This window comes from Anoplophora glabripennis, unplaced genomic scaffold (genome assembly GCF_000390285.2).
Source record: "Anoplophora glabripennis isolate ALB-LARVAE unplaced genomic scaffold, Agla_2.0 scaffold85, whole genome shotgun sequence".
NCBI lineage: Eukaryota > Metazoa > Arthropoda > Insecta > Coleoptera > Cerambycidae > Anoplophora > Anoplophora glabripennis.
Window position 1 is genome coordinate 946,084 of NW_019416361.1, and position 13,137 is coordinate 959,220.

A 13,137-nucleotide genomic window follows, 5' to 3' on the forward strand; every position below is an offset into this window, starting at 1 on the left:
TAGTAGAGCGCGCACGCTACATGTATCGGCTGACTCGCAGTTGACAGCTCTAGCAGGTGTGCTTCTTTGGAATATAATGCGATTTCAAATATAATTAGCCTGCAGTTGTAGTGGATTTTTTTTGATATTCTAATTTTTAAATGGAAAACCAAATATATTACTAATGATTAATGAATGAACAGAAAAAAATTTTTAGAATGAAATACTTATTGCAAAAATGAAATATACAGGGTGTCCCGATATTAGGGGGCAATATTTCTACAGGGTGTTCTGTGTCGAAAAAAATTACTTTTTCTTTATATAAACGTGGGTCCAAAATTCTTGCTAAATTTACCATAACTTTTTTGTGCATTAACTTTTTAACTTTTGAAAAGTATGAAATTTCATATTTTTTAATTAAAAAAAGGTACTCGGTTCATATTGGTAGAATGTTCCATTTTTGTATAAAATCCATTAAATACAGGCAATACAGCGCACAAATTTTCAAAATAGATTTGCAATAAATTTGTGAACAAAATTTTACTTGGACCAATCCAGTTTCCCGTTTGTCAGAATACAGAAGGATACTTAAACTTTCTGCAAAATGATGTAAGAGAACTATTGGATGATACACCGTTAAACGTACGCTTAACATTACACTATCAACAACCTCTCTTTACCCATAATGTCATAAATTGGTTAAACGATAATTTTCCTTTCAAGTGGATAGGTAGAGGTGGTCCCATTGGCCACCTCGGTCTCTAGACCTATATCCTCTAGATTACTTTCTGTGGGGTAGGTTGAAGGCTGTAGTTTATGCTACAGAAATAAATCATTTGGAAGAATTACAACAGAGGATTCATTTATTTGGCTGCAAATCATTTGTTTTTTTTTACTTTGTCAAATAATCATTTACTAAAGATTCGAGAATTTTTATGAAGATAACAATTCACAAAAACTAAATAACTGAACTGTCAATGCAAATAACGTCAAACGCATATTTGTTATTCAAAATCTGCGATATTGACAATTTCAATTCCCGATGATTAACACATATAACATTATTTTTAAACGGATTTTACACAAAAATGGAACATTCTACCAATATGAACCAAGAGTACCTTTTTTTAATAAAAAATCATGAAATTTCATACTTTTCAAAAGTTAAAAAAAGTCAACGCACAAAAAAGTTATGGTAAATTTAGGAAGAATTTTTGGACCCACGTTTATATAAAGAAAAAGTAATCTTTTTCGACACAGAACACCCTGTAGAAATATTACCCCCTAATTTCGGGACACCCTGTATATTTCATTTTTGCAATAAGTATTTCATTCTAAAAATTTTTTTCTGTTCATTCATTAATCATTAGTAATATTTTTGGTTTTTCATTTAAAAATTAAAGTAGCAAAAAAAAATCCACTACAACTGCAGGCTAATTATATTTGAAATCGCATTATATTCCAAACAGGCACACCTGCTAGAGCTGTCGACTGCGAGTCAGCCGATACATGTAGGGTGCGCGCTGTACTACTCCCCACCGCCGGAGATATACACTTCCCCTCTCGTGCTTAGTAATTGTCCAAAAGATGACATAAATTTATTTAATTTTAATAAGCAATAGCATAAAATCGATGTAAAATTTCCCTGGGAACACGATGGTGCAATTATTTTTTTGCTACTTGCCGTAGTTTACGAGATATTTGCGGTTTTTTGACCTTTTGACCCCTTTCCTGACCACCTAGGTCAAAAATTTTTTGCGGATTCGGATTCCTGAGGATCGAAAACATATTTGCGCCCAGGTTTGATCGACAGAGGAAAAAATGGAGGTTCAGCCTTCATTTCAATGGACTATAAATGCTTTTTAAAACGAAAATATTCAAATTGATAGCGGCGATATAGCGCTTTGACAGATGACGTTTAAGTTCATTTGCTATACGCTACGCTCTACGTCCAAATTTTCAGAACCAACTTGACCACGTTTTTATTTGAACGCTCGTTAACAATTTCAATTTTTTAATCGTTAATTTTTATCATTTAACACTAAAACTATTTTTTTTCTAATGAAATAATGAAATTAAATAATAAAATGAATAATGATGAATAAAATTTAAAATAATGAAAAGTTGCTTTGGAAATTTTGTTTTACGATAAAAATAAAAGATAAAAAAAATCACGTTCGTTTTGTGAAATTGTTGACTTTTTTATTAAAAATTAAAAAATATGTCTATTTCTCTGAAAAGGTAGTTTACATTTTTTAGAGTAGATCGAAAAAAAAAATTAAATTCATTAATTTTTCTGCTTATGCTTTTTTAAATTTCTGAAATCATCCCTTAAGTTCTAGTCTCCCGAACGCTGTTAATTTTAATAGTACAAGGAAAAGTCAATAGACCATTTTTATGTTTAATTTTTTGCTCTACAATTTTTATAAGAAACTTTTTTTTCTGTCTCTTACCCCTTTTGAGTTATATTGAAAAAGCCCTTTATTTTGTATTTTTTCACCCCTGGCCGGGGATTGAAAAAAAAATTACTGTCATTTGTTATTATTATATATTTCAAACTAACTTATATCAAAAGTTCAGGCAGGTTGACCAAAATTGCGATTTAAAGACCCATTTAAATGGATCTATTTCTATTAAAATTTTGTCTGATTAAGACCGGACATAATATTTGCTTACGAAAATTTGCTTTAATTAAATTAATAGTTATTATACTTAGTATCACTTTTCTCCAAATACATATGCCAGTACTCATGCGTCACATCCAAACCACAAATCGATGAAAACTTAATTGATTACCAAGAAACAGGCGAATGCGTAAACAACAGAACTACGCGGAAAACATGCTTACGTATAATACTCATTCCTTTGAAAAATCGATATTAATACGACTACACCCGTTTCAGAATAAATTCACTGAAAAATATTTATGTATATATTATTCCGACGAAATTGGTCTGATTTTTCCATTACTCACTTAAGTCTTACAAACACCCTGTGTAATTTTATGTCAATATGTATATTTGTGATTTAACAATAAATTATTCTTTCAATGCAATTACTAGAATTTACTGCTTTACGAGAGCATCTACAATTAATTACAACAAATTGAATTTCACAATGAATATACCAAATAAAAAAAATAAATAAACAAAAAACATGACCTCAATAATTCATTTTTTTCACGGTTACAGCTAGATGACATAGAAATTTGCCTTACAAATTGAAAAATAATTCAATGTATTCCTTACTTTTACAAAAAAATTATTTTAAAAATTTAATTTCCTTTTTGGTAAACAAAAATTGGGATAGACGTTTCCAAAGCAAGAGACAGGGGAACTTAGTTTTAAGGTAACGATCGTACTTGGAATAATCCCTTTTTTGGGAGACCAGTTTTCAAGCAAAATATTTGTTTGAGTGGATAATAAATAGATAAAAATGGGATAATAACTACGAAAATTAAAATTAAAGAACTGTATATGCTACAGAAATTATAAAAAATATAATATACAGGGCATTAGAAATTTGACTGCCTTAAATTTAACAGACGATAGAATACATTAAAATTAACCAAAAAAAAAACGTATATGACCTGGGTCCTAAACTCAACCATTTCCAAGAAAAAAAAGTGTCAAAATCTCCATCCTGATGTACAAAAGTTTGATTAATTAAGGAATATTGACATAACTGCGTGCACAGAATACCATAAAATACAATGTTTATCACTTTTTTTAACTTATTTATGCTTAATTCAAAAAAATATTAGCGTAATTAATTTAAAATTTTATAAAATTCATATTGAGCCGGAGCGGCGGTTTATTAACATGAGGTACTAAGGTGTTCAGCAATCACCAATACGCAGTTCAGTTGGTATCTGAATTCGACCGTGTCGGAGTGTTTTTTGCGTACCACTATTTCCTTTTCTTGGGGTGTTTTCCAGCGAGTGCGCGAAAATTGGATTAGGTGTCGTGCGTGCATAGAAAATGGTGATGGGCATTTTGAGCACATGTTGTAGCTTGTTTTGTACTTGTGCGTTTAAAAATTACTGAATTTTGCTTTTTGGTAAGTACCAAAATTATTTTTAATACGTATGATTATTTAGACGACGTGAATCTTTGGGTACTTTAGTTACATATTTTTCAAATACATAATTTGATTAAAAGTTAAGTTCCTATTTTCATAATTACTAAAATTCGAGCTAAAATGTAAGGGCAACACTATCTTCTTACTATAAAATCGATACATTTTATTTTATTTATTTAAAAACTGGAAAACCATTTACTAAATGTTTCACAATAGTTCCTTACATTTTTTCCGTAGGACAAGTCTGCCGCGTGCACACACGTTGAAAGAAAAAATGAGAATAGACCTATTACGGAAGGGAATTTTAGAGATTTAAAGCGAGAGAGATTTATTATACTGATAACGAAACTGAATAAGTAATTGAATACATTTTTATACATATTTACTATACCAAATCATGATTACCTATAGGTATAGTAATCACGATTATTTTATTGTGTATTGTCGGGATTATCTTCAAAATAAACTTGTTTTTCTAATTATAACCCTAATCATAAATATTTTATTACTCGTGTATTGTTGTGATTACCTTCTATCTAAACTTAGTTTTTTAATTATCGACGCGATATACGACAAATACAATTTCCTTTGTTAATTCGAAAGGTCCTCTCGATAAGTACAAATCAATTATTGCATACATCTGTGAATGTATTTTCGAAATGCCGAAACGAAAAGTATTTATTTTGCAAGCAGTACTTTGATCTAACTAATAACTTTTAAAAAGTGAAATATTTTTATTTAAAAGAAAGTAACAGCTTGACCAAATGTATCTTTTCCGCAAGTTTCAGATGCGCAATTGCCAGATCAGCACCAGAGCTCATTCTCTGTCTAAACGTCGAATAGTGAACGTCGGTCTTCTGTCTTTATCAGTCATACTGCTGACTCTCTTCTTGATCTGCGTATTTCGCGCGTGGATCTTGGTCTAGCTGTATAAATTATCTCACGGACAAAATGATCTTGTCCTAGCTGTATTAATTATTACACATATTTTTATGTTACATTGGTAGGTGCCTATAAAATTTGACTTCACACAACACTTTTTAATCAAATTTTAGGATAGAAAAAAAACTAAAACGGCACCGTTTGAAGCTTCTTGGAATTTCTAACGTTGCAAACATCAAGATTTATTCAAGTAATACATTCAATGTGTTTATAGTTTGTTATTAGATTGGCGTTACTAAAAAAAAGAGTCCGTTATGGTTACGAATGTTGTGATTTGTATAGTAGGAAAATTAAAGGTTTTCTGCATTCTGTTGAATTTAGACGGTGATTCAGTCATAATGTCATGAATTTTAAGGGAAGGTAGTGGAAAATGATTAAATAGGAATACGCGATTAAAAAAAAATTAAACGTATATTTACGCTGAAAAAATTTTTTTCAAATCATTATTTAAACCCGTTTTTGGACAGCTCATGACCGCCGACCCACCAAGATTAATCGAGAGTAAATCTTGACCTACTGTAATATTATTCGATTACTAACTTGGTTTTGCCTAAGGATAATAATTGGTTTCGAATTTTAGGTTATGCAATTTAATATTTTTAATATTGTTAACGTTTGTACTATATTTTATAATTGAATATGAGTTTATAGTATTATATTCAATGTTCAATTATTAATTATTCTGTTTGTAGTACGTATACCTAATGACTGATTGCTTTTCAAAGAGTAGTATGGCACCTACCTAGTTAAAATGCCAGTACGGCTAAAACAACACTCATCCGTCCAAAGCACTTTGTTAAAAAAAATAGATCCACTTCTTATTTGTAGAAGGGCGAAATCGGCGGTGACTATTAGACTGTATATTATGTAACGAGTGTCAATAACTAAATAACACAAAGACTATTATTGGCTGTAAAGAAAGAATCCGATTAATCGGATACTTGAATGAACCGATTATCGAATAATCGAGTATTTGAATAGTCGGATATTTGAAGAATCGAATAACCGGTTTTTAGGTTTCGTAAAATTCCGAATTATCCGAAACCGGTTAACCGACTATCCAAAAAACCGATTTCAGTTGCCAGCACTAATTTTAACAGTACAGTGGTAGTTTCTTATTTATATTTCTTCAAATATGCTTAATTTTATGATCCTGGTGCGATAAAAGTAGAAAAAACAAAAACAAACAAAAAAAAGAAAAAATAATAATAAACAGAAAAACAATCGTTTTAAAGATTGCTACCTTGTCGCGGTAAAAGGGCTTAAGTCTTATATAAATAAAGATAACGAAAGATTTTGAGTTTTTAGCTGAAATTGTTGAAATTTTTATAATTTATCAAATGAATATCCACTTATTTTTGGTAGATTTGAGAATAAATTTCAAGGGTTTGTGGCTTCAGAAATACAAAATATTAGCTCCAGAATAGAGTTTTCAAGGAGCCGCATTCTTTGGTTTGGAAAATATCTTTCGTTTGACTTTCTTGCTGAGATTTCTTGAATTTGAGGTTAGATATTTAAGAATAGAGGTAGAAGCTTCAAAAATAAAAAATATAAGTTCCAGAAAATAGTTTTCAAGGACTTGTATGCTTTGGTGTGGAACATATACATTCTACGAATTTCTAGCTCAAGTTTACAGAATTTGAAGTTGGGTTTTGAAGGTTTGGGATTAGGTTTTGAAGGGTTTGAGGTTAGGTTTTTAAGGGTATAGGTTTATGGCTTTAGAGTTAGGAAATATAAGCTCAAAAATATAGTTTTCAAGTGCATACTTATACCCATAGATTTAGAAAAGAGTCAGTGTATTACTTTGAGGTTAGGTTTGTTTTTTGGTTCAAGTTTAAGATTGAAAAGCTACACGATTATTTTCGTTGTTTAATCAACCTCAAATCAAAATTTTGGATTTTTTTATTATTAAATACCGAATTATTTTCTTTGGTGTCTATTTAAAATAATCCTATGTAGGTATCGCACCAGGATTATATAATTAAGCAAATTTGAAGAACAACAAAGAAATTATCATTGTACGACTGCGGAAATCAGCTGTTTCTCTTCAATGTTCGAACGCTCCGTGGTCCTCTGGCGCGTTTCCGGTCACGGTGCTGAATTAGCGGTAGTTGAGGGATAATTTGCTTATCTTTTAAAAGTTCGAGTAGATTGTTTTTTCAATTTCTCTTTATTAGGCCTTCCGAATACATAGTTAAAATTAATGACATTATGACTGAATCACCCTGTATAACGCCAGCATATCTGCGATCACTGTGGTGACATAATAATATTTTCAAATTCTCAAAGTGAATTCAAAATGTTCTGTACAAAGGTATGTAGGTACTACTTACTCGCAAATATCCTTCTTGGTTAGATAACCAGAACTAGGTTTGAATATCCTTCCTGAGCAAGTGCTTAATTTGGACGTAACGTCGCCTCGGCACTGTTCATTCTGTGGGCTGAACAAACCTAAAAAAAAAACATTGTATGAAATATAAATCAATATACCAATTTGTAACAGCGTTGGGTTAAATTTTAATCCTAAAGATCTGATGGTGAATGAAAAAGTCTAAAGATGATTTTAGATACCTATATGCAGGGTGTTGCAAAATGTTGTTCATAGAATTCTAGAGCAGATTCTACATCTAAAAATACTAAAAAATTCCTATAAACGTAGGTCCGTAAATGCTTCGTTTTCAAAAAAAAAATAAAATGATTTTTGTTTCTAAATTTTTCTTCTTAACTTTATATTAACGAAATTATTATATTATTTTTTCAGAGAAAAAATTTTTAGTTTTTCCACAAAAACTAAGCAAGAAAGACAAAAAATGCAAGAGAAAAAAAATTGTATTTTTAATTACTCAATTTAAAAATACCTAATATCAAACTTATAAAAAACTGTAATACCTAGTGCCGCCCTTGAAATAATTAAATTAAATCTAATTACACCAAATTGAGCCCCTTAATTAATACTAATTATTTGCCAAATTTTTTCAAAATCGACCAAAGGGTTTTGAGATATTTTAAAAAAGAAGGTTTTTTTTTTATCAACTTTAACATTCTGTTCTGCGAAAACGAAACTTTAAAACATACAAGTTCATACACACAACTTTTTTTGCGACTTACGAGTAGGGTTTCTGGTCGAGACTTCTCGAAGCGAGAATTCCCGGGAAATCTGGCCTTACTCGAGACGAGAAAAAAGTGTTAAGAAATCGAGAAATTTAAAAATCACGCGCGTCTTAAGTTCTTGATTAGAGTTCGTTTCGTTCATGCGTTTAATTCGTTTCTCGACAAATAACTGAGCGGTTAAAGTGGTTTCTCGACTAGCTCATGATTTATTTATTTTAAGTTTTTAAGGCTTTAACTTACTTTGACGATTCTTATTTTTTTAATGTACCTTGTTATAAGTCTGTGTAGAAACTTTATTATAAGCAGATACCTAATGTTGATGTTGATTCTGAAAATATTTAGTTCCTGTTCCTTTAGTTGATTATTTTATTTTTGTTTTGTTAATTAAAAGATTGTGATTATAAGTGATAATTAATAGGAAGAACGCTTCTATATCTTTAAATTAAAGCTTGTTTTTTTTTTAAGATTTCTTCGGTTAAATTCCTTATTTACTATTTGTTAAATTAAAAGACTGCATGATTAATGATTATTGGAAGAAAGCTACGATTCAAAAACATTGAAATAAACATAAGTCTAATGAAAGTGTCTAATAAAAGAACAAGTTAAAAGTTTTTAAGAAGAAGATACTCAAAGTTTAATTTAGTTTTGTTAGTAGAAGCAGAAACATATAAGTAATTAATAAAAATACTGAATAAATAATAAATGTTGATGATGACAGTTAAGTATAATAGCATGTTTATATTTCGCATTGCAATACCAAAATTATGACTTTTTTAAGTTTTAGAAATTTCTCGAGAATTCGAGAATTCCCGAGAATTCCTAGTCGAGAATTCTCGAGTCCCGAGAAAAAAAGTAGGCCGAGAAATCAGAAACCCTACTTACGAGCGTCTATTCAATTTTTCCCGATTGAAACCTGATGCACTATATAGTTGCAGCTGCTTGAATGTAATCAAAATATAAATCAAATGAAAACTTAATTTAAGATCCTGCCCTGTATATTTTGTTAAAGACAATCAGAACAATCTACAGTAGCATAGTTCAGTATTTTTTGTAATTAGTACTTTTCGGAAATACATACAGGGTACTGAAAATTAAAATTTTAAATCGTTTTTTTGCGATTATTCTGAAAATATGTAGGTTAGGAACATGAACATTTGTGAAAGTATATTTTTTTAGGCGACGAATAAGATGCATGTTGTAATTTCAGCATTGCTCATAGAGGACGCCACTTACGACCAATTTTACCGAAAATTTAGTTTTTAACTTTTTACCCTGTATGTCTAACATGACATTTGATTCAAAACCTGAAAGAGCAATCATTATCCCATTAACTGTGTATTCTTGTTTCATTTTGGTATCTCGATCCGTTTTCGAGAAAAGTCGATTTAACGAACACTATGTTTTGATAATACGAGAAATTAAAAGCGAAACAAACCAAGTGTTTCTTCGTGTTATTACAACAATTAACAATAAAACAAAAAATGAAATTCGTAATAATGATTTAAAGTCAGTGTTTGAAGAATCCAACGCAAAGTTTGAGTACCAGTTTCCGATGTCAATTATTGCGAAAGGGATAAATAAAAGGGATATCTTGTTTACTAATATTATCACAACATGGCATTTTGGAGGCCTTTTGAAACGGAACAAAACGAAATTTACCACCAATATAATAAAATTGTTTGAGGACATAAATAATTAAAATATGTTGTTGGCCAAATGAACATATAATAGAAATTTTCTACACATTATATATAAATTATTATAATTTTTTACCTTTAGCAGAAAACTTTTTTAGGGGCGCATATGAAACTCATTAAATTTTATTGCCAGGCGCTTTTTTGCATGTTCAACTGACTTCGGAATGATCATAGCACAAAATTTTAGGCAAACTCTTTCAATAACATTATCCATTTTTTTTTTGGTAATAAACACTAATATCTACTTCTAATGCATATTAGTATGGTAATGGAACTATTTAAAAAATACATTTTAATTGTCGAACACTTTCCGATCTGGTCGAAACATCATCCGCTAAAAATTCTTGAAATTTCGATTTTACGCTCAATGCAATCATTAATCAAGAGCTACGAATAAAGAGAATTACTTTATTTGTAGCATCAGAGATCTCGCAAAAAAGCGATAACCTTTTTCTACTCACGTTTCGTATATTCTCCGTTGTTGTGGCACAGGAAATGAAGAAATTCTCCAAAACTAATCTTCAAAAACTCCGACATATACTTTTCCTGGGGAGATAGACACGGTTCCATGTATTTGACAACTGTGTGGAATTCATTGTTAATCTGGCGCCTTTCGTGTTCGCAAAAGTCCTTTCTCCTGTCGGGTATCATAGCGGAGATACGTTGAAGGTACCCTTCAAACTTCGAGAACTCATTGCTTAGATTTGTATAATGCATATGGTCGTGGGTTTGGCCGTAGCATTTGTTGCTGAAATACTCTTTTATTTTGTGGGTGTTGCTTAGCTCATTTTGGCAGTTTCCAAGGGCTGAAACAATATAGAATTTTTAATAAAAAAAATGTGTAGAATAAAATCGTTAGAAAATCTTAAACCCTAAAATAAGCTTTGCGAATTGAATAATGGATAAGTGAAGACAAAAATGTAATCAAATTCCAAGCTTAATAAAAATTATTTTGCTAACACGATTTTACTACTCAAGTCGATGCCTTACTACACTAGTCCAAGAGAATTAAGCTCAAAACCTTCGAGATATGGCTGTTGCTTGACGTAGATTAAATATTAGTAAAAATCGGTCGAAAATAATATAAACAATGAAAATATAAGGTTGCGCCAAGAAAAAAAGTTGTGCTATTCGCAGAAAAAATTAAAAACTGCAAAAATACTCAAAAATCACGTGTTTTTCCTAACATTTTCCAATATAACTTCTTAAATATGCAGTTTACAGAAAAAACTATTACTGCTGAAATTGTTTGTTATGAAATTTGCTATAAGACACAATTGTTTTGAGACCTGCGTATTCAATATTTTTGTTGCTAGAAAGCCAAAACAGCGTAAGAAAGTGATGAAAATCGAGGTAATTTTGAAGCGTTCAACTGATAGGTAAGAAATTGTCCAATTCTACTATAAATGTACATGTAAGTACTTTAAAGGATTACAAAACGAAATTCCAAAACCCGATCGAAATCGGTCTGATAGTTTTGGTATGAGACAATTTGTTACTAAATTTCAGCGCGAAATGTCGTTATTTTTTTGCGTCAGTGCTGGGGTTAAAGTTAGGCATTTTAATTGGCGCTGATTTTTTTACACATACTTGGACTCTTTAACTATCATATAGAATCGTTATAATATTAATTTTCTTTTTTTTAATAATTTTTGGAGCGATTTTAAAAATTCGAAAAATTTTAACTTTATAAACAAATACTTTCGTGAAGCCGTTTTGCGGGTTGGAATATATACCAAAGTACTAAAAAATAGTTCTCGGAAAGACGCTTAACTTGAAAAAAAGAACGTTCAAATCGGTCACATAAGTTCCGAGATATCAAGTGTCAAAGTCAACAAGCGTTAGCTGCAAAACTATGCATAATGTAACAACAACAAAAATTGAATTTGGTAGGTTTTTTAAGAACTTTTCGTATGTGCTTTTATAAATATTATCGCACGTGTGCTTTTTATATGAAAATTCAATGAATATCGCCAAACCGACCATTTGAGCCGCAAAACCGGGGGGAGGGGATGAATTATAGAAATTGAAATCGCGTTCAAAAAGAGCGCGCGCGCTTCGGCGTTCAGTATCTCGGCTTCTATGGCTCCGATTTTGATGATTTTTTTTTAAATCGATGTAGAAAAATGAGAGGAATTCAATTATCAAGGTTTCATTAAAATATTATAAAGCCCTTTTCGGTCTATTACGACTAAAAATTTTCCACATTTCGTTGTTATACTGTATATTCATGTAAATAATAATATCGATGGTAGGATATAGGTACATAATCCACTGTTACTAGGTTTTAGTTTTAATAATTACATGGTAATAATGTTTAAATAAAATCTTGAAATCTTTATTTAATATGTAATTTATTTATTGTATTCATATAATATAGAAAAAAATATAGATACAAATAATTATTTATTTATTTTTACAAAACGTGTTTATTATACTTTCATAATTATCGTATTATTAAAGTTTTTCACTTTTTTACATCATTGGTATTTTCACTTATAATATCAGCATTTGAATAAGTATTGTTGTCCATTATTTTCAAATCAGTGCTTAACTAATTGTAAGTAGGTACCACTGTTAAATTAACAGCAAATAATGACTTATGGTTGGTTAATTTGATTTTTTAAATTTGCCAGCAATTTCATAGCCATCCTCGCAAGAAATTGGATCATTTTATTTATCACAAAATCCGTCAAAAACAGAAAAATTAAAAGATAGGTATAGGGAGGTGTAATATGGATAGATGTGGAGTAAATTTCTACAACAGATTTTTATTAAATATACAGGGTGTCCCATTTAGAAAAACCAAGTTTTGGCGGTTCGGTCAATCAAATTCGACAATAAATATGAAATTGAAATAGGTCGAAGACCATTAGACCATTAGAGATACATATAGGGAAGCTTTATAAAAGTCCTCTAAAAATATGCGTAGAATTCAAATATACAAAAATATACAGGATGTTCCATTTATAATAAGCAAATAGGTGGCGACTACCGGTATAACCGGAAGTACTACAACAATGGCATTATTTTATTTAAACTCTAAATAAAACCTCCAAAACCACCAGGTCAAAAATTTTCAAAATTCAAATCGAAGTAGTCTCCGAAATATTCTAATGGGTCGTCACCGCATGACAGCCTGTATAATGAATTGCAAAGTGCGATTTTTAATTGTTTACTAAAGGAAGAAATTTTTGAGAGCGAAATCAGCAACTATGCTATAAAAAAGCTTAATACATTTTTTAATAATGCGATGATACGTTTTATAAATATCAAATAATAATTATTTGTATCTGCATTTTTTTCTATTTTATATGTAAACAATAAA

General features: G+C 30.2%; 1 protein-coding gene across 1 annotated transcript in view; it reads right to left on the reverse strand.

Moving 5' to 3' along the window:
- Positions 1–13,137, reverse strand: part of LOC108917131 — a 34,862-nt gene that overhangs the window by 13,579 nt on the left and 8,146 nt on the right. Inside the window, exons 2-3 of the mRNA XM_018723590.2 lie at positions 10,271–10,615; positions 7,335–7,452 (exon numbers count right to left, since the gene is read on the reverse strand). Coding sequence (XP_018579106.1) covers positions 7,335–7,452; positions 10,271–10,615 — 463 coding nt within the window. The remainder of the gene's footprint in view (positions 1–7,334; positions 7,453–10,270; positions 10,616–13,137) is intronic.